The sequence below is a fragment of the Heptranchias perlo genome, chromosome 11 (assembly GCF_035084215.1).
Source record: "Heptranchias perlo isolate sHepPer1 chromosome 11, sHepPer1.hap1, whole genome shotgun sequence".
NCBI lineage: Eukaryota > Metazoa > Chordata > Chondrichthyes > Hexanchiformes > Hexanchidae > Heptranchias > Heptranchias perlo.
In genome coordinates, this window is record NC_090335.1 from 65,212,604 (window position 1) to 65,233,452 (window position 20,849).

At 42.8% G+C, this 20,849-nt stretch overlaps 1 protein-coding gene across 1 annotated transcript in view; it reads left to right on the forward strand.

Annotated features, from left to right (window-relative positions):
• sim2 (SIM bHLH transcription factor 2) overlaps window positions 1–20,849 on the forward strand; it is a 67,174-nt gene that overhangs the window by 33,971 nt on the left and 12,354 nt on the right. Inside the window, exons 5-8 of the mRNA XM_067992382.1 lie at window positions 5,716–5,801; window positions 16,871–17,070; window positions 17,420–17,526; window positions 18,868–19,015. Coding sequence (XP_067848483.1) covers window positions 5,716–5,801; window positions 16,871–17,070; window positions 17,420–17,526; window positions 18,868–19,015 — 541 coding nt within the window. The remainder of the gene's footprint in view (window positions 1–5,715; window positions 5,802–16,870; window positions 17,071–17,419; window positions 17,527–18,867; window positions 19,016–20,849) is intronic.

Consider the following 20,849-nt stretch of genomic DNA (forward strand, 5'->3'; position numbering starts at 1 on the left):
CAAGCTTGTCTCCTTCATCTGTTAGTGGGTCTACCCTACCCTGACTATATTCTTACTATTGATGTGCTTATAAAATACCTTTTTATTGCAGTAAAGGGTTTTACAAACTTTCTCTCTTATTCTCTCTCATCTTTTCTAATCTCCTTTTCATATGGCTTTCCTATATTCTCTATGTTTGCCCTGGCTTTCTTTTTTTTATTATCTGCTTAGCATTGGGAACCCTGGTTGATTTTTTTTCCCATTCCTAGTCCAGCTTTCCAACTGCTGCCTTGGCTGAGATCAACTAACTCAGTACAGATCCATAGTGAAACCTGGGGCCTTTTAATCTCTATGGATTAGTCTACATCACTCAACACCTGGTGGCGTTCTAACCATTACTGGGACATAATCTATACAGTCACTGGGGGGCATAGGGTGTCAGCTTGTGGAAAACATTGTATGAGCAAGACTGACGAGCATCTTCATAGCGCACAGAGGACACCTCATGTGCATTCAGGCAAGCTGGTCTGATCAAAAATGTATGATCATTGGACATTAAACATAAACTCTGATTTTTAATCCTCTGGACAGTTCAAGCCAAAGTTAGTCATTTCACACATTACAATTCAAGTGATGGTGTTCCTTACATTTGCAGTAGTGTTAGAGGAGGTACTCGTCAGATTCCTCTTTCTACTCAGCAGCCAGCACTAGTCTTGTTGTTTCTGATTCTAACCCAGCAGTGATTTGTAATTTTCTCTCTCACTTAGTTCCTTCAGGCTAATGGAAGGATACTTGCAACAGCAAATACTTGTGGGAACAGGTGACCAGGGCTGGGGAGGGACGAGAAGGAGAACTAGGTCAAGTTGACCTGGACACTTGAGTAACAAGTGCAACTGGAGTCTAAGCAGGAAAATGCCAGAAACAATTAACAAATTTGGTCAGTGAAAAGTGCCAATTTCTGGCACCTGGTCCTGCTTGTTCCAATATTTTAATTTTGGTGCATTGATGTGGCATTGCGGGCCTAATTTAAAGTTTCTACTGCTGTCCCCATCAATCACCACTAAAAAAAAAAGTTCAGTTGAGTTAAGCAAGCACTAGTGAAACTTACTGTTCACCACAGATGTGTTCCAAATTTAAGCAGAGGAAAACAAAATGACCAAAGAGATTAAACATTACCTTTGTATTGAAACATTAAAATAGTAACTTTGTGGAGGCTTTGGCACAATGCTAAGACAATCAACCAAAAATAGCTGCAACCAGTGGTTAGTTGGATAACTTTGTTTAAGAAAATAGGATGAAGAGGATGTGCAATCGAAGGATAGATTGGAACCTGAGCTATTCAGGAGTAGGGACTCTCAGATAAACTTTAAGAACAGTAGGCACAGTTCACACAAAAACAGATGTCTCCTGCCCCCAGCAAAGCAAAAGGATTGAGGTGTATTGCTCCCTCCAAGTTGGTGCCTATGCATCAGAGGAAAAAGATTTTCATAATGCATCTGTACCTTGGCAACATTTATGTAATACAGAATATGGATGGTGGGTCCCTGATGGACACCATTTTTATATGACTGATCCAAGTAATCAGACCATAAGTTATTTCGGTCAGGTACATATTGTATGAAATTGTATACAGAATAAGTTTGTCTTATTTATTTTTGCTTACATCATGTGAGCATTTATCTTTTTCAAACTTAAAAAATATCCTACTGAAATAATTAACTTTTAACAAAAAAAAATCTAAATTATGCACTGTGCAATACAATTGTAAGCCCACCTATAAAAAACACACTTACCATTTCACTGAACATACAAAGAAAATCATCCTCCCATGTGTTGTAGAGAAATCCAACTTGTAAACACTGCATTTTTTTTCACTGCCAAGAGTTGCCATTGTTACTCCTTTGTGTAGTGTATTCTGAAGAGGATGACATCACTGTGATCTACTTTTAAAAGAACTCCGACTCACAAAAGTATATAATAATAGCAACTGTTTAGTTATCAACCAGAATATTTTGGAACAAAATGGCCACCAATACTGCTGTTGTCATCTTTCCCAGAATACTTTGCATGAAGAGTAATGACAGCTTCCTGATGGTGAAAAAAGTGCAATATTACAAGTTACATTTCTTCAGAACATAGTAGAATTAATTCAGATCATTAAAAAAATACAGTATTTGCATTACGAGGTGTCGTTCTCTTTCAACTTGTATGTATTTAATTTAATTGAAAATAATCCTGTGAAACATTGGTGTCTTGTGGGTATTATCTAATGTATCCAGAGATCAATCAATGGGGTAGATTTTCAACTTGTCGGCGGTTTCCATAATGGGTGGTAGATCCACAACACCAGTTTTATGCCAGGGTGGCTAGTTGAAAATCTACCCCAATGTCTACAAGGTACAAACAGAAAATGCTGGGAATACACAGCAGACTCATTAGCATCCAAAAAGAAAAAAGACAAGTTAAGATTATGGCACAATTATTAGTATGAATACTGATATCCCTAAAATTTATATCGTCTACATTTGTACAGAAGGAGAAAGAGGTTCATAAATAGTGTTCAGCTCTGCCATTGGCCTAGTGAGTGAAAGCACTGTAGTAATTGAAGGTCTCAGGCCTGATTGCCAGCCTGTATGGAGTGAGCAGCAATTTGAGAGTTACATTTGATGACAGTTCTCCTGGCTGGGCAGAGGAAAAAAAAAATCAGCCAGGACTCCCATTTCCTGCTGAAAGTGCAATTGTCTGGACTTTAGGCAAGAACAGAATTGGGCTCGATGGAGATGCCCACCCTCGTTCAATGGCCTGCTGACATTCTTGCAAGAATAGTCACCTGGTTGAGATATTGGAGAGCTGCCGGTATTGATGAAACTGCAGCCCAGCACGAGTCAGGAGAGAAGATGGAGGGGAAAAAAACAGTTCATTTATGTACAAAATGACAACAATCTCCTAGCTCTGTGCAATTCCAAGCTCTTGAACTGTTGTTATACATGGCAGAAGCCCTGACTATTGAGGGTGCCATTATTCAATTCACCTCAGTAGTACCAGCCAGGTTGAACAGGGTGTACTGATTTCCTCTTTTTTAAAAAAAAACTCCTCAGAAGTCAACTACACATGCCCAGACACATACGTGCTGCATTGTGTGCATGTTTATACATTGGCTTGTAGGGCATCAGCTTATGATATATTGGAGCCAGTGCTACTGCCAGACATTATCTTGGTTATATTTCAATGAAAGCAACACAGTCAGGGGCACAGCTTGGATTCAGTGCCTGTAAATAGGGACTTTTGATTTTCTTTCCATATTTATGATCAATGAGGCATGAAGTATTTAGCACAACAAGGGCACAATAAGCTGTGATCAGCATTGAAGCTAGTATAGAACATCATATTGTGCTTATGCTGACAGTCACCTGATGGTATTTTATACCAGTGATTTTGCTGAGGTAAACTCTTTGTACTAATAGTTCAGTCACACCCACTCCATGCAGTTAAACTGTTACTTGGGGTTCAAACACAATCCCAAAGCCGATGAATAAAAAGGGCAATAATCAGGATTGAAAAGTGTTTGATTAAATGTTCTTTGTTTGGTGGGATATTCAAAATCCAGAAGTCTCAATAACTCTTTTTTGGTGTATAAAAAGGAACAATTCTGTCTGAATTGAGAGTTAGTTTGAAAATCTCAGGGAAGGAACCAATTAGTTTGAAACTCTTGAAAGAGAAAAAAAAACATTTTGATTTTCCAGGAAACTTAGATAAGTTTAGATAAATTTGAATTTTTAACAATGTAGCAGTCTTAGAAAAGGAATACTGTTTATTTAAAGGTTATTTACAAAGGGTCAGCTCGGTCCATAGAGTTGGAATCCTTTTAGGAACATAGGAACAAAACTAGGCCATTCAGTCCCTCAAACCTGTTCTGTCATTCTATTAGATCATGGCTGATCTGTACTTTAACTCCATTTACCTGTCTTATATCCCTTCATTCCCATACCTAACGAAAATCTATCGATCTCAGTCTTAAAAATTTAAATGGGTCCAGCATCTACAGTCTTTTATGAGAGTCTCAGATTCACACTACCCTTTAAGTGAAAAAATCTTTCCTGATTTCACTCCTCCCTGGCCTATCTCTAATTTTAAGATTATGCCCCCATGTACTGGATTCCCCCACCAGAAAAAAATAGTTTCTTTATATTTAACCTATCAAATCCCTTTATCATCTTAAACACCTCAATTAGATCACCCCTCAGCCTTTTAAACTCAAGGGAATACAAACCAAACCAACGCAACCTGTCCTCATAATTTAACCCTTTTATTATTACTCAAGGAGCTAGGTGGAAAGATGCCCACTGTAAATATTAAACTATATTATATGAATGTCAACTCATCTGCTTGTACATCTTTAGTAAAATAAACTTGTTTGATATTTTAACTTAAATTGAGGTCTGATGTGATGCTCTACCACTTTCAAAGACTGAAGTAAGAACTTAAAGGCATAGGATAAGTTCAGTAGCTAAAAGCAATTAACAGACAGGCTTGTTACTATAATCATATCTAGATCTCAAGGCAAGGATAGACACTGTCAAAGGTGTGGCGAGTTGGATCATGCAAGTGATCAAAGATAGGACAGCTGAAATAGTAATAGTAATAGAGTAAGAAAGTTAGAAAATACCCCAAAACAGAAAGATTTGAAATATAATTTCACCATCTATCTAGATTATTATTAGATTCATTAGAATGTAGGACACCCATCAATTTTATTAGTACAAAATTGCAACAGTTTTGCATGTGTGTTTTGTGCTTTGTTATGGTAAAATGGCATTGGAAAAGTGTTACGAAAGTTCCCATCAAAATATTTTTAACGGTTACTTCACTGTCTTTGAGCACACCACTCATAAAATTCTTTCCAAATCCTGTCAGTGATCATATTGGTCTAACCCATCCATTTCTTAAATTCCTACAAATAAAATCTAACACAAAAATATGAAAAGTTAAATTAGTCACAAAAAACACACTTACCCATAAACTTACTTCCAACAACTTCCTCCCCTCTTCCACCAAGATGCACCTCGTCAGACCTCTGAAAATGCTCAGCTCAGAGTATGATCTTCCCCCACTTACTTTACCACTTCTATTCTCTTCCATGGTTCACTATAAATGGCCTCAAAATAAAATTACAAATTGCCCATACACATCAGTCCTTCTGCCAGCAACCACCATGTGCACACTTTAACCACATATGCCCATCCTCTTGCCCTCCAACATGGATTCCTACACTCCCCAGCTACATTCTGATCTATTGGGTTCTAACATTATAATTAAAAATATATATATCCATTCATAGATATGAAGGGCAGTTAGAACACAATAAATCAGTGTGTTTTACAATATCAAAAATATACCCAAGTGTTGCTCCTAAAACAGAGTGTTACATCCTGGAATATAATCCCTGAGCAATTCAGAGTCCTGTATATATTTTGTACACTAAGACATTTTTCTTATACATCTTTCAAGAAGGCGGCCCACCACCACTTCTCAGGACAACTAAGGATGGGCAATAAATCTGGCCTTGCCAGCATCACCCACATCCCAAGAGTAAATAATAAATATATGAAAAGACATTCTGATTTTTTTTTTTAACTGGGTTACAATAGTCCTGTGCATCTTGTACAATAACATACTCTGATTTATTAGGTTATAAAAGGCCGTGGTATAATAATATTGTTTGATGTTCCTTTTCAGAATATGAAATTGAGCGCTCCTTCTTTCTGCGCATGAAATGCGTTCTGGCCAAAAGAAATGCAGGTTTGACTTGTGGTGGTTACAAGGTAAGAAAATGTAAATAATCATTGAAAGATGTGCACACAAACAAATATATAAAAATACTGGGGTCAAACCTCTCATTGACCAATCTGTAATCACACAATTCTTCCTTTGGGAGATATCCCTCTGGTTGGATGATTGAGATGACTTGATAGCACTCTTTTGCTGAAAAACCAGTGGGGAAAAGAAATCTTATTTCAAGAAATAAGACAAAGTAACACCACATTAGCTTTAATTAATTTTGTCAATCCTCAAAATCTACAACAATATTTATTAAAAAGTAATTTATTGTTCAGTTGAATTCTAAGTATTGTAAATATCATGGTCAGTGATGTAACCTGATAAATATCTTCATTTGCTACCCTGATGGCTCAGTGGGTATATGCACCCCTTGGTGTGGTCCTGAGTCAGACAGGATACAAAGTCCCAGGTTTGATTTGCTGCTCCGTGTGATGGTAGCTGACTACAGTGAGCCCTAGTGTCATCTGGACTATGGAAGATCTGGCATGGTTCCTGTTCTTATTGCTATCCTGCTAGAAAGTAAGTGTGTGCACAGACAGGATTGTGCTCAGCTGTGGCCCTTAGAGTCAAATAACCTGCTGACAGTCACTGTCTGCATAACATGTGAAGAATTGCCACGTTGGTGAAGTAGGACTGCTGGCATCTGTGGGACCATATGCCAGCAAGAGCTTCGTTCTTCAGAAGTAGAAAGGAGAAAATCGGAGGAAAAGCATAGGAAAAATATTTCTCTGTTTCGTCAGACATCATTTATGGCTTTGCTACTCATGAATTATCAGGTCAGCTTCAGACATGAAGAAATTTGACCCTGCACGTGTTTGATTTCTCCAGTCTTCCCTCAGTCAGCAGTCTCGATACTGTTGTGACAAAGTTCTGCTTAACCACGCTATCCTTCTTGACACTGATTTCATCTGTATCAATGGAAATTAATGGCAAATAGTGACAAAGTGACCACTATGAAAAACAAATGGAGTTTTTGCCACTGTTTGCAAGGATAACTGATAGTTTATTTGCTTGAAGCTTGAAGGGTTCCCCTGGGGAGTGCAGCCAGAGCCAAGACCATGGCACCATGGGTGGCTCAGCTGTACAGGGGGGGAGGAGAAAGGTCAGGAGAGCGATAGTGATAGGGGATTCTATAGTTAGGGGAGCAGACAGGCGTTTTTGCGGCTGCAGACGTGACTCCAGGATGGTATGTTGCCTCACTGGTGCCAGGGTCAAGGATGTCACTGAGCGGCTGCAGAACATTCTGGAGGGGGAGGATGAACAGCCAGAGGTCATGGTCCATATCGGTATCAACGACATAGGTAGAAAGAGGGATGAAGTCCTGCAGGCAGATTTTAAGGAGTTAGGAAAGGGATTAAGAAGCAGGACCTCAAAGGTAGTAATCTCCAGATTACTCCCAGTGCCACACGCTAGCAAGTATAGAAATAGGAGGATGGAGCAGATGAATGCATGGCTGGAGAGACAGTGCAAGAGGGAGGGCTTTAGATTCCTGGTGCATTGGGACCAGTTCAGGGGGAGGTTTGCACCTCAACGGAGCTGGGACCAATGTCCTTGTGGGGAGGTTCGCTAGTGCTGTGGGGGAGGGTTTAAACTAATTTGGTTGGGGGATGGGCACCAGGATGTAGCATTGGAAAGGAGAAACAAGGGGCACAAAGGATTGGGAGAGAAAGATAGCACTAGAATAAGAAATAGTACGGTATTAGGTGGGATCCGACTAAGAGAGAGTACAAGAAAGTCTAAGGTAGATTTACAGTGCATGTGTACTAAACGCACGAAGCTGTAGGTGCAATTAGCCACATGGGAATATGATGTTGAGGCGATAATGGAGACCTGGCTCAAAAAAGGGCAGGATTGGGTACTAAATATTCCTGGTTATAGGGTGTTCAGGAAAGATAAGGGGGTGGCAGTATTGATTAAGGAGAATATTGCAGTGCTGGAGAGAGGATGTCCTGGGGGGGTCAAGGACAGAATCTATTTGGTTAGAGTTAAGAAACAATAGAGGTGCCATTACATTAGTGGGTGCATTCTATAGGCCACCAACCAGTGGAAATAGAGGAGCAAATTTGCAGGGAAATTACAAAGAGGTGCAAAAGCCATAGAGTAGTGATAATGGGGGACTTCAACTATCTTAATATAGAATGGGAGAGTAATAATGTAAAAGGGCAAAGAGGGGGAGGAATTTTTGAAGTGTGTTCAAGAGAACTTTCTTGACCAGTATGTTTCCGGCCCAACGAGGAAGGAGGCATTGTTAGACTTAGTTCTGAGGAATGAGACAGGCCAAGTGGAGCAACTGTCAGTGGGGGAACATTTAGGGAAAAGCAATCATATAAGGTTTAGAATAGCTATGGAAAAAGATATGGACCACTCTAAAGTAAAAATACTCAATTGGAGGAGGGCCAATTTCAGTGGGATGAGAACAGATTTGGCCCGGGTAAATTGGAATCAAAGATTGACAGGCAAAACTGTAATTGAACAATAGGCGGTCTTTAAGGAGGAGATGGTTCAGGTACAGTCTAGGTACATTCCCACGAGGGAGAAAGGTAGGGCAACTAAAGCCAGAGCTCCCTGGATGACAAAAGAGAAAGAGAGTAAGATGAAGCTGAAAAAAGGGCAAATGACAGATGTCAGGTTGATAACACAAGTGAGAACCAGGCTGAATAAAGAAAGTTCAGAGTGGAAGTGAAAAAGGAAATAAGAGGGGCAAAGAGAGTATGAGAATAGACTGGTGGCAAACATAAAAGGGAATCCAAAAGTCTTCTACAGGCATGTAAACAGGTAATGAGAGGAGGGGTGGGGTTGATAAGGGACCAAAAAGGAGATCTACTCACGGAGGCAGAGGGCATGGCCAAGGTACTAAGTGTGTACTTTGCTTCTGTCTTTACCAAGGAAGAAGATGCTGCCAGAGTCTCAGTAAAGGAAGAAATAGTCGAGATACTGGATGGGCTAAAAATTGATAAAGAGCAGGTACTAGAAGGCTAGCTGTACTTAAAGTAGATAAGTCACCCGGTCCAGATGGGATGCATCCTAGATTGCTGAGGGAAGTAAGGGTGGAAATTGCGGAGGTACTGGCCATAATCTTCATAACATTCGTAGATACGGGGGTGGTACCAGGGGACTGGAGAATTGCAAACATTACACCCTTGTTCAAAAAAGGGTGTAAGGATAAACCCAGCAACTACTGGCCAGTCAGTTTAACCTCGGTGATGGGGAAACTTTTAAAAACAATAAGCCCGGGACGAATTAGCAGTCACTTGGACGAGGGTGGATTGATTAGGGAAAGCCAGCACAGATTTGTTAAAGACAAATCATGTTTAACTAACTTGATACAGTTTTTTGATGAGGTAACAGAGAGGGTCGATGAGGGTAATGCAGTTGATGTGTATATGAACTTTCAAAAGGCGTTTGATAAAGTGCCGCATAATAGGCTTGTCATCAAGATTGAAATGCATGGAATAAAAGGGGCAGTAGCAGCATGGATACAGAATTGGCTAAGTAACAGGAAGCAGACAGTAGTAGTGAACGGTTGTTTTTCGGATAGGAGGGAGGTGTACAGTGGTGTACACCAAGGGTCGGTACTAGGACCGCTGCTTTTCTTGATATATATTAATGACTTGGACTTGGATGTACAGGGCACAATTTCCAAATTTGCAGATGACACAAAACTTGAAAGTGTAGTGAACAGTGAGGAGGTTAGGGATTGACTTCAAGAGGATATAGACTGGCTGGTGGAATGGGCGGACACGTGGCAGTTGAAATTTAATACAGAAAAAGTGCTACATTTCAGGAGGAAGAGCGAGGAGAGGCAATATAAATTCTAAAAGGGGTACAGGAACAGAGAGAACTGGAGGTGTAAGTGCACAAATTGTTGAAGGTGGCAGGGCAGGTTGAGAAAGCAGTTAAAAAAGCACATCTGATCCTGAGCTTTATAACTAGAGACATAGGGCGCTAAATTGGGCCGAGTAGCGCCCGTTGTTTCGGTGCTACACGGCCCCTCCGACATCCAAGATGGCGTCTTGGATGCGCACGCACGTTTCCTGCGTGACGTGCGCCAGACGCCATCTTGGTATAGGAATCATGCGCTAACCCCGAACGCTAGAAGCATGTAAAGTAGGGAGAAAATGGCTGCAATCAGTGTGCAACGCTGATTTAAAGTGATACACACAATTTTGGACCTTAACGCTCAACTCAGCACACAGTCTTATCCCCGACCATCTAAACGTTTCTAACAGTGCCTGAAGGACCCCCCCACCGGCGCTATTTAAAGGGCCATGCAGATTAGTTGCTGAATTATTGCTTCTGGCTGCTGGAGAAGTAGGAAGTGTTTTTTGAAGCTCCCTATACTTATTGAGAATTGCTACACTACTTTAGAGAGTTCTTTAGCAGGTATTGCCTTACGGGTCAGGAAACTACAACTCTGGTGAAACAACATTCCTGGCAACCATGGGCGGTCTGCCAGGGCTCCCGTTGGGCATTGAGCATGACTGGGAGCATGCAGAGAGGCCACGCCAAGCGGGTCAAGCTGCGAGGAGACGGAGGACGAGGAGGCACAGGGCACTGAGCAGGAGGCCTTACCCAACGAGGGCCTTCAGGGATCAATTCTCTTACCTCAACATGACCGAGGAGGATTGCATCCGACGCCTGAGGTTCACCGAGGAAGCCGTCACCGAGATCTGTCAACTGGTGCGACCACAACTGCAGCCTCAGAGCTGGGCGAGGACAGCATTGCCTGTGGCTGTGAAGGTCACCGTGGCGCTGAATTTCCACGGCTCAGGAGCATTTCAGGCCTCTGCTGGCGACGTGCAACATCTCGCGGTGTGCAATGCACTGCTGCATAAGGAAGGTCACAGACGCACTGTACCACGAGGAACAGGTTTCATCACCTTCCCTCTTGACAGAGGCACTCAGAACGAGCGAGCACGGGAGTTCGCCCACATTGCTGGCTTCCCCATAGTGCAGGGTGTATGGACTGCACACATATTGCCCTGCATGCCTCGCACATCAACTCAGCCGTCTTCGTCAACTGAAAGGGCTTCCACTCCCTCAACGTGCAGCTGGTGTGCGACCACACGCGTCGCATCTTGGAGTTCGATGCCCGCTACCCTGGGAGCAGTCACGACGCCTTCGTCATGCGGCAGTCCAACGGCCAGCTATCTTTCACCCGAATCGGCAAGTCAAAGGCTGGCTAGTGGGCGACAAGGGCTATCCCCTTACGACGTGGCTCATGACACCGGTCAGGAATCCACGCACACATGCACAGCAGGCCTATAATGAGAGCCATGCTGCCACACGCAACATCGTGGAGCACACCATAGGCCACCTCAAACAATGCTTCCGCTGCCTAGACCGGTCTGGAGGAGCCCTGCAGTACTCCCCTGAGCAAGTGGACAGATTTGTGGTGGTCTGCTGCATGCTGCACAACCTCGCCATCATGAGGGACCAGCCTTTGCCACCAATGACTGGAGAAGATCCTGAGCCAGAGGTAGAGGTGGAGGAGGAGGAAGCTGAGGAGGAAGAGCGGAGGTGCAGGAGGAGGAAGAGCGGAGGTGCAGGAGGAGGAAGAGGCTGAGGAGGAGCAGGAGGAGGGGGTGGAGCCGGACACAAGTGTGCAGCAGAAACCACACACCTTGTCTGCAAGGGCTCTGCGTGCTCGCCTGATCCGTGCCCGGTATCAATAATTGGAACTACATCCCCCAACTCACCAACAGTCCTACATTCCCCACCTTACCCCTCCCACAAGACAATCAAATCGCCCTCCATTACATTACACATTGGTGTCTCTCTCAGCTCATTGCGTGAATAAAAACCACCACCAAATGCAAAATCAAATTCTCATTTATGGATTAATAAATGAAAATATGCAAACATAACAGAACTATTCACCCTTGTGCATTCCCTAGTGCCTGTTGTCAGTGTGCCTTTACCTATCCTAGTGCTCCTACGAGTTGCTTCCCCAGTGGCTGGAGCATGGGTGTTGGAAGGCTGCTGGCTTTCATTGGAGGAACGTCCAGATGGCCTTGGAAGACGACCTCGAGCAGCTCTGGGCCTGGAGGGCCCGGCTTCAGACTGCACCATCTCAGCATGGGTTGCAGCGGTCTGGCCTGGCTGGCCAACAGGCAACAACAGGAGCACTGGCGGAGTTGCAGGAGTGGGAGCAGGAATGCTGTCGTCCTGAGATAGGACAGCAGGTCCGACTGCCCATGGCGCCACTGCCATTCTCCCAGGGCAGCGCCTCAGCACTCCTGGTTATTGGCTGGAGAACGGATTGCTGGAGTGCTGTGATGCCCTGGAAGCCCCGTTCCACAGTGGTCCCCAGAGCCATGATAGCAGCAGTCTGAGCTGCAAATGCAGCAGTCAGACCTTGGATGGCAGATGTTTGTGCTGCAATGGAAGCTGTGACATCAGTCATCAGACGCTGCATCATGGTGGGTTCCACAGGTGCGCTGATGGAGGTGACCACCCGTTCCATGTTGGAAGGGATGGGCTCCAAGCTCCAAGCAAAGCCCTGTGCCAAGTTGGAGCTGGACTCCTCCATGCCCCTTCCCATTATGTGCAGGCTTTCTAGTGCCCCAAGCATTTGGTGGTGTACGCCCATCAGCCGTCTTCTGTAGCCTGGCCCATCGAAGTCCTCATCTGACTCCTCTGCAGCAGAACTAGTGAGCGATCTCGCCCTCCGGCGAGTTGGCTCCTGTGGTATCCGATCCCCCCGTCCCGGCTCCTGCGCACTTGTGCTTGGTGTCTCACCATGTGCAGATCCCTCCTTCCAACCTAACCTCTAAAGGACGCGCAGTGTCAGTCTCTGAGCTGGTGGAAGCAAGTGTCAGATCGAGTGACGGTGTGGCTTCAGTGTCCTCCCCCTCCCCCGGTACCACCACGTGTTCTTGGGTATCTGCAATGACAAAGGGAAACAGGTTGAGTTGTGGAGTGGGGAGAGGAGCAAGTAAGAGGTGCATGCTGGCAGCATGTGCAGCACATGAGTCAGAAAAGATTATGGGAGGAGGGAGATGTGGAAAAGGAGAAGGATCATTAGATATGCAGAGACCCCCTTGACTGGGACTTCCAGCGCGGCACATTGTAACAGCTGCAGCGACGGCCCGCCCAATGATCCTGAGCACCATCTCCTCTAGCGGGGTGAGGACGTGTAGACGTGCCCGTCCAGCCTCAGGTCCCTCCTGCTCGCAAGTGTTGGACACCACCTTATCCTGCAAGACAGAGGACAATGTGTCAGTGAGCGTCCTGCAAGATGTGTGGGCGATGTGCCTGTCATGGTCGAATAACTGCCAGTTTGTGTGACTTGAGTGGTGGTTGTGTGGCCTGCAAGTGCAGTATTAAATGCTTGTGAGATGCAGCATTGCGTATGGATGGGCAGTGTTTGTTGGTGGGTGGGTGGGTGACGGGAGGTGTCATGCATGGAGTATTGGTGCAGTTGGTAGGATGTGCCACTTGACACTTGCATTCACTCACCTTGACCACTTGTGTCAAGTAATTAAATTTCTTGCAGCACCCACGTGCTGCTGCAATGCTCCTCACATTCACCTCCTGTGCCACGGCCTGCCAGTGCCTACGCAGCTGTAGTCTAGACGGTCTCCAGCCACCCTGCGGGTACAATGCTGCCCTGGTCCACCCCTTCCACCAGGGCTTCCAATCTTGTTGCCCACTCTCTTGCTGGTGCAGCTACTCGTGATGCCATTCTCCCTTCTCCTCCTTGGCTGTGTATTTGCCATTAGAAATGTGCCTGCACCTTTAAGTAGTGCAGGCAGCTGATGACGTGCGCTGGCCACGCCCCATTTTCAACTTCCTCATTCTCCATGCAGCCTCTCAGCAGCGAGGGCTGCGCTTGCTGCACGGAGATTTCAGGGTAAGTCAGGCGGCACAAAGTTCTCGTGCTGCCTGCGGAGGGTCCGTTCGGCACAGGGTGGTAGCGCATTGCACTACCATTGCTCAGAACGGACCCTTATCCAATTTTTCCCCTATTGAGTACAAAAGTAAGGAAGTCATGATGAACCTTTATAAAACACTGGTTCGACCACAGCTGGAATATTGTTTCCAGTTCTGGGCACCGCACTATAGGAAAGGTGTGATGGCATTAGAGAGGGTGCAGAAAATATTTACTAGAATGATTCCATGGATGAGGGACTTTAGTTACGTGGATAGACTGGAGAAGCTGGGTTGTTCTCCTTGGAACAGAGAAAGTTGAGAGGAGATTTGATAGAGGTATTCAAAATCATGAAGGGTCTAAGACAGAATAGATAGAGAGAAACTGTTGCCATTGGCGAAAGGGTCAAGAACCAAAGGACATAGATTTAAGGTGATTGGCAAAAGAACCAAAGGTGACATGAGGAAAAATTTTTTTGTACGGCGAGTGGTTAGGATCTGGAATGCACTGTCCGATGGGGTAGTGGAAGCAGATTCAATCATGGCCTTCAAAAGGGAACTGGATAAATACTTGCAAGGAAAAAATTTGCAGGGCTACAGGGATAGAGTGGGGGAGTGGGACTAGCTTGATTGCTCTTGCATAGAGCTGGCATGGAGTCGATGGGCTGAATGGCTTCTTTCCGTGCTGTAACCATTCTATGATTCTAAGGATAACTTCTACCATTATTGACACTATCAATTCAGCTAGAATGTGCTACAGGGCACCACAAAATATCTATTTTATACTCACATTGGCAATGACTATTAAGCATTTTTCATAAGTATGTTTAGTAAAGAAGGTAAGTGATATTTGTAACAGTCAATAAAACAAATCCTAAAATCACAGCCTGTGAAATCACATGGTTCAATCACAGGCATCTGCCAATTGCTATGACATTCTTGCTAGGGAAAAAACAAAAACAGAAATCAGGACATTTCTACATATTATACAGAATAATACTCTGGATTTGCAACAAGTGAGAGTTGTCCTTGAGTTTTGTTTTTGTAGTTTAGCTACATCATTAAATAAATTTAAAACAGAAATAGACAGTTTCCTAGAAGTAAAGGGAATTAGGGGTTACAGGGAGCGGGCAGGAAATTAGACATGAAGCTGAGTTCGGATCGGTCAAGGCCCTGTGGGTGGCGGAGAGGGCCCAGGGGCTGAGTGGCCAGGTCCTGCTCCTACTTCTTGTGTTCTTTAGATTTGAGGTTAGGATCGGATCAGCCATGATCTTATTGAATGGCGGAGCAGGCTCGAGGGGCCGATTGGCCTACTCCTGCTCCTATTTCTTATGTTCTTATAATCTCACTTCCACCCTTTGGGTGTACTTCAATAGAAAGGGAAACCGGGACTGGGGGTGGAGTGTATAAAGCACAGCGGATCTGATATTGCCCATTTTACACTATCGCCAAAAGTTAAAATTATCCCCCTTGTCTCTTATTAGCTTGGAAATCACTGCAGACTGTGTGCTATCTAGTATGTATATGCTATGTTAATTTCAGCTGCAGTCTGAGATCAGTAACTGCAGCATGCAAAGCACAGCTGCAAGACAAAGTTACACCATGGGCTGCACCTGGCTGTAATTTGCACTCTGCCCAGTATTGCAAAGCTCCACTATGCATGTGTCAACTTTATGTTTATGTCCACACACATGAATTTTCCAACATGGGTCACTGAATACTAATCAACAATTGGTATTCTGACTAATTTGTTCCCTCCCTAGCCAAGGGCCACTGACGCTGATTATAGCATGCCCACCAACACTCGAGCTGAGATCAGATAACTGAGCAAAGGACGGGGATCAAAGCTGGTCCCTCTGCTCATCTGCATGGCTCAATTCCGCATTAGGCAGTGCATTAACCAACTGAGCCATCAGGGCGCTTGGATAGTTTCCCTTATAAGTAGGATAAGATGGCAGTTCAAACAAATACATTTGAGTAATGATGACTAAATGGAGACTACCTGCCAACTTGAACTGTTTTTCTACCACACCATACACTATATGCTTAGAAGTCTTATTACAATGAGGTTTTTGTATTTTAGGATTATTCTCTTTTACTAACTTTTTGAGTTTTTCTGAAAGTAAATTTTCCAATGTCTGCATTCCATACATAGCTGGAGAGTGGAATCTTGAAAAATAAGTTAGTCAGGAAGTCTCTTTTACAGGGGAGGTGATTCAGAAATTATTGCAGCAGTCTTTCAGCCACCAAGCCTATTCCTTCCATAGACCATATACAATCCATTTTATGTATAACAATTGTAACTGCATAATGTAATTCATTCTATGTGAAGCGCTTTGAGACATTTTTGAGAGATGAGTTAAGACACTATATAAATGCCAGTTTTTTTTTATCATGGAGCCAACTCAACCCATCTTCTGAGAAAATCATCTGCAAACTTTCTTCTATCCCCAAAAGCAAAGCTCCAGAATGTCTATTTAACATTACACTCTACATTATCGATCCTTGATGGGCCGCTGTCCTTGAATGACATTCAGCAGCTCAGGAACCATCATTCAGCAGACAACCGTCAATCATCTCTGTCTGTACTTATCCTTACAACCTTCAATAGCATTCCAATTTTTTTTAAAGGTCTGAATCAACAAATAAACAGAAAATTATTTTGATGCTTTAGATTCTTTTTGCTTGTATTCATTTTCTCCCTTTTTAATAACTTATTATAATTTTTGTTAATTTCTATGCTGATTAAAATGAGGGATTTCACTGTTAAGGGGGTCAACATTTTCCACTAATAACATGGAGACCAAAGGTTAGATGTCTTTCTTTTTGGTATCTCCCCATTTCCCTGCTACAGACCAATGCATATCCAAATGGTGAACAGGAATTTCCTCCCAAAGACATGGCTGGCAATCACAGTTGTGAACGTACATTGTGCTACTTCCATATTGCACCATGTTGGCGTGGCAATGTTCTACAAAACCTGGCCTGCCCTTCTTTGGCAGTTTCCTGTTACTAAACAGATTATAGGACAAGTTAGTGTGAAAACAAGTGCGCAGCTTATTTATTCTCACCGTTAGCATTTGTGAGTGAAATGAATCAGTTACAATTGATTAGATTCATCTGTATGTCTAGATAATATTCTCACCATGCATAAATCAACTCAAACCTTCCTTCTCTGTAGGTTATCCACTGCAGTGGGTATTTGAAAATCCGCCAGTATGTGTTCGACGTAGCTCTCTATGATGGCTGTTACCAGATTGTGGGATTGGTGGCAGTGGGACATTCGTTACCACCCAGCGCTATCACTGAAATCAAACTTCACAGTAATATGTTCATGTTCAGAGCCAGTCTAGATCTCAAACTTATATTCCTGGACTCAAGGTAAGAACTGGCAAAATGTTTTAAAAGCAAGTGATGGTTACAAACGTTGAGTTCTCTATAGGTTGGAACTCCCAGGGCATTGGTGTCATGGTGTCAGAGCGCCAATGCAGGCTACTTCCATTTCACTGATCTTGACATTCTTCGTAAAGCAAGGCACCCAAAGCTGGACACAATATTCTAATTATTGCCAAATCAATGATTTGTATTTGTTTAGCATTATCTTTTTGCTTTTTATTCCAGTTCTCTATGTATAAAGCCCAGGATCCCATGTGCTTTGTCTTATCTGAACTAGTTTGCTTTTCATATCATTGAAATTGGTTTACAATTGTTTGTTATTTTTACTATCCAGGGTTGCAGAGTTAACTGGATACGAACCTCAGGACCTAATAGAGAAGACTTTGTATCATCACGTCCATGGATGTGATGTTTTCCATTTAAGATATGCACATCACCTCTGTGAGTAACAAGCTGCTCACCTGAAATGGTAGTCATTCCAAAACAAAGCAATTATTGTACACCACCTAGCCGTTAAAACTCCCCAGCTGAATTTAATCTAGTTTTTGCTTCTAGATTTATAACAAATAGGATAATATTTTCAGGTGGTCAACTGTGGACTATCACTCGACAGTCTTGCAGTAATCATGGCACAGCTGTTAATTTTTTAATATCATCACCCAACAATAACAAAGGCAGTTAGCCATATGGCTAAAGTTGGACATATCGCTGTTTGTTCCCATAAAGGAATGAAGTCTGAAAAAAATAATCATGACTTTCACTGTATATATTATGAAAATAATATAATTATAAAAAATAATTTCAAGGGTGTGGTTTGACTGACAGTTGCAAAACACTAAAACTTAACTCCCAAGTCAATCATCTTTTGTTTTTGTTGAGAAACCAAAGGATCAAGCCTCATGGCACAGAACTCCACCTAGGTGGAAAAGTATGGAATAGAAGATGAGGTAAATCAGGAAATAGTGATTAGGTAATAGCAAACTTGCATTTCAAAAGCCTGAAGATTGTAGGAAGAAGCAAAACCTGAAAGAGTTAAGGAATTCCACAATTTTGAGATCCTGTAAAAGATTGTATTAGTAGAAGAAAATGTAATGAGTATTCACATCAATACAGTGAAGATTTCAAGGAGGAGGAAGAGCATGCAAAACAGTGAGAGATTCGTTTATTTTAAAAAGTTAATGCCTCTGTTAAAATAGTGGCAGAAGAATGTCTCAAACACATTAAGCACTTGTCTGCTAATACTGATAACAGTCATTTCTAGCTTATAGTGTAGTTCAAAGTTCCTTAATTATATTTTTCAAAATCCAGTACAGTATGAGGAAAGATTGCAACATGTTAATTCTCTGACTAGAGAAGCTGGGATTGTTCTCCTTATAGCAGCAAAGGTTAAGGGGAGATTTAATAGATGTGTTCAAAATTATGAGGGGCTTTAATACAGTAAATAAGGAGGGTCAATAACCAATGGCCACAGATTTGAGGTAATTGGCAAAAGAACCAGAGGAGGTTTTTTTAAACACAGTAAGTTTTTATGATCTGGAAGCAGATTCAATAACAACTTTGAAAAGGGAATTGGATAAATACTTGAAAAGGAAAAATTTGCAGTGCTATGGGAAAAAAGCAGGGGAGGGGGACCAATTGGATAGCTCTTTCAAAAAGCCGGCACAGGCACTATGGGTCGAATGGTCTCCTTCTGTGCTGTATAATTCTATGTTTTAGTATTCATCTGAAATGATGCCATAAAAAAAAAATACCAAGTAATGTTTTTTTTAATTATTCTGGAAGTGCTGGTCAAAGGACAAGTCACGACGAAGTACTACAGGCTGCTGTCGAAGCATGGAGGCTGGGTGTGGGTTCAGAGCTATGCTACCATTGTACACAATAGTCGTTCATCCAGACCCCACTGCATTGTGAGCGTCAATTATGTCCTCACGTAAGTAAATGTATACAGTGTGTTCATCGACACAAACTTTGTAATAACATTTGAAAGAACTAACTTACAGTAATATGTAAGAATCCAAGAAAATCCAGAAGTAGAAAAGGCCAATCAGCTCATCAAGCTCACTCCATCCAGATTCCACGTATGATTATTCTGTCATGAACTCCCCCTTCACCGATCTGTTGATCCCCTATTTTAGAAAACACTGATTTCCTTCCCCCACCTCCCCTGAAAAAAACATCAAGCAGTGTTGTTAAATATCTCTATAACTCTCAATCTTCCTTCTCATTAGACAGTGCATCATCTATGTCTACTATTTTGCTTTTGTTGAAAATGGGAACAATACAATTCCACTCAGTACACCTGATCATTTTCTATCAGTTGATAAGTGAACAGAATCAAGTGGGGTTGAGTGATCTCCACTGAAAACCATCTGTATCATCCTTACGAGGTTGAAAAGCCACAAGAAGAAAAATAAAGATAATGGAGAGACTATAGAAGCTGGGATTGTTCTCCTTAGAGCGTAGATGGTTAAGGGGAAATTTAATAGAAGTGTTCAAAATTATGAGGGGTTCTGATAAGAGTAAATAAGGAGAAACTGTTTCTACTGGCGGGTAGGTCCGTAACCAGAGGACACAGATTTAAGATAATTGTCAAAAGATCCAGAGGGGAGATGAGGAGAATTTGTTTTATGCAGTGAGTTGTTATGATCTGGAATGCACTACCTGAAAGGGTGGTGGAAACAGACTCAATAATAACTTTCAAAAGGGAATTGGATATATACTATATATATTATTCTATACATAAAGGAAAAATTTGTAGGGTTATGGGGAAAGAGCGGGGGAGTGAGACTAATTGTACAGCTCTTTCAAAGAGCCGGCAAAGGCACGATGGGCCGAATGGCCTCCTTCTGTACTGTAGGATTCTATGATAACAGTCCAGATCTTCGCTTTAGCGGAACTGGACGCATCTTCGGCATGGCAGGACTTCCACCCACCCCAAAGATGCACCCCTAACCCTTGCCAATTTTCTAGCCTCAGGCTCAGTTTCGTGTTTTTGGCGGGTTCACCAGCCTCTGCCTAGGAATTTGCCAGTAGTGGGGGCAGAGACTGGCTGCCACAAGCCTCAGAGACCTTTGAGCTACCGGTGAAACTGAACTTTTAAAAATCTGGTGCCAAAGCTTGCTGTATTTTAAAATTTAAATCACCCTCCACTGTTGTAGCAGTGCTTTGGATATTTGATGCGTTAGGCACTGCATTAGCTGGACTGAATGGATTCAAACAAGGAGTTTTGGGAGATGTGCACTGAGCCAAAGGGGTCAACCTATTTAAGGATCTTCAAGGGGAGAGGCTAGAGATGAGTCGATTGATAGAAGTGGTAAAGTTGCTAGATTATTAAATTTCTGTGCAAATGTAGAAGATGTTGACTTATTCCAGGACATGGGACAGATAAGGATAGGACTTTTCATCCATTGAGTCAGTGGAGTGACTAAGAGATGATGTCTTGCTGAAAATCTCTTGCAGATGGCAAAGGTTCTTGTGCAGTTGGATCCTCTGATTCCTCAGTGATGTCTGCTCGGCAATGTTCCGGGCCTCTTATTCTGGCAGCTTGATGTTGATTCTTTGTTGCAGAACAAAGTTATGGAGAACGCAGCACACCACAATATTTTGTGATACTTTAACTGGGCTGGAATGCAGAGTGCCTCCGATGTGTCAAGGCAATGGAATCACTGCTTCATTCTGTCTCTTGTGTGCTCAGTGATGGTTCGCAAGGAGGCATGAAGATCATTATGCCTGTACTCTGTTACTATCTGAGACTACTTCAGAGC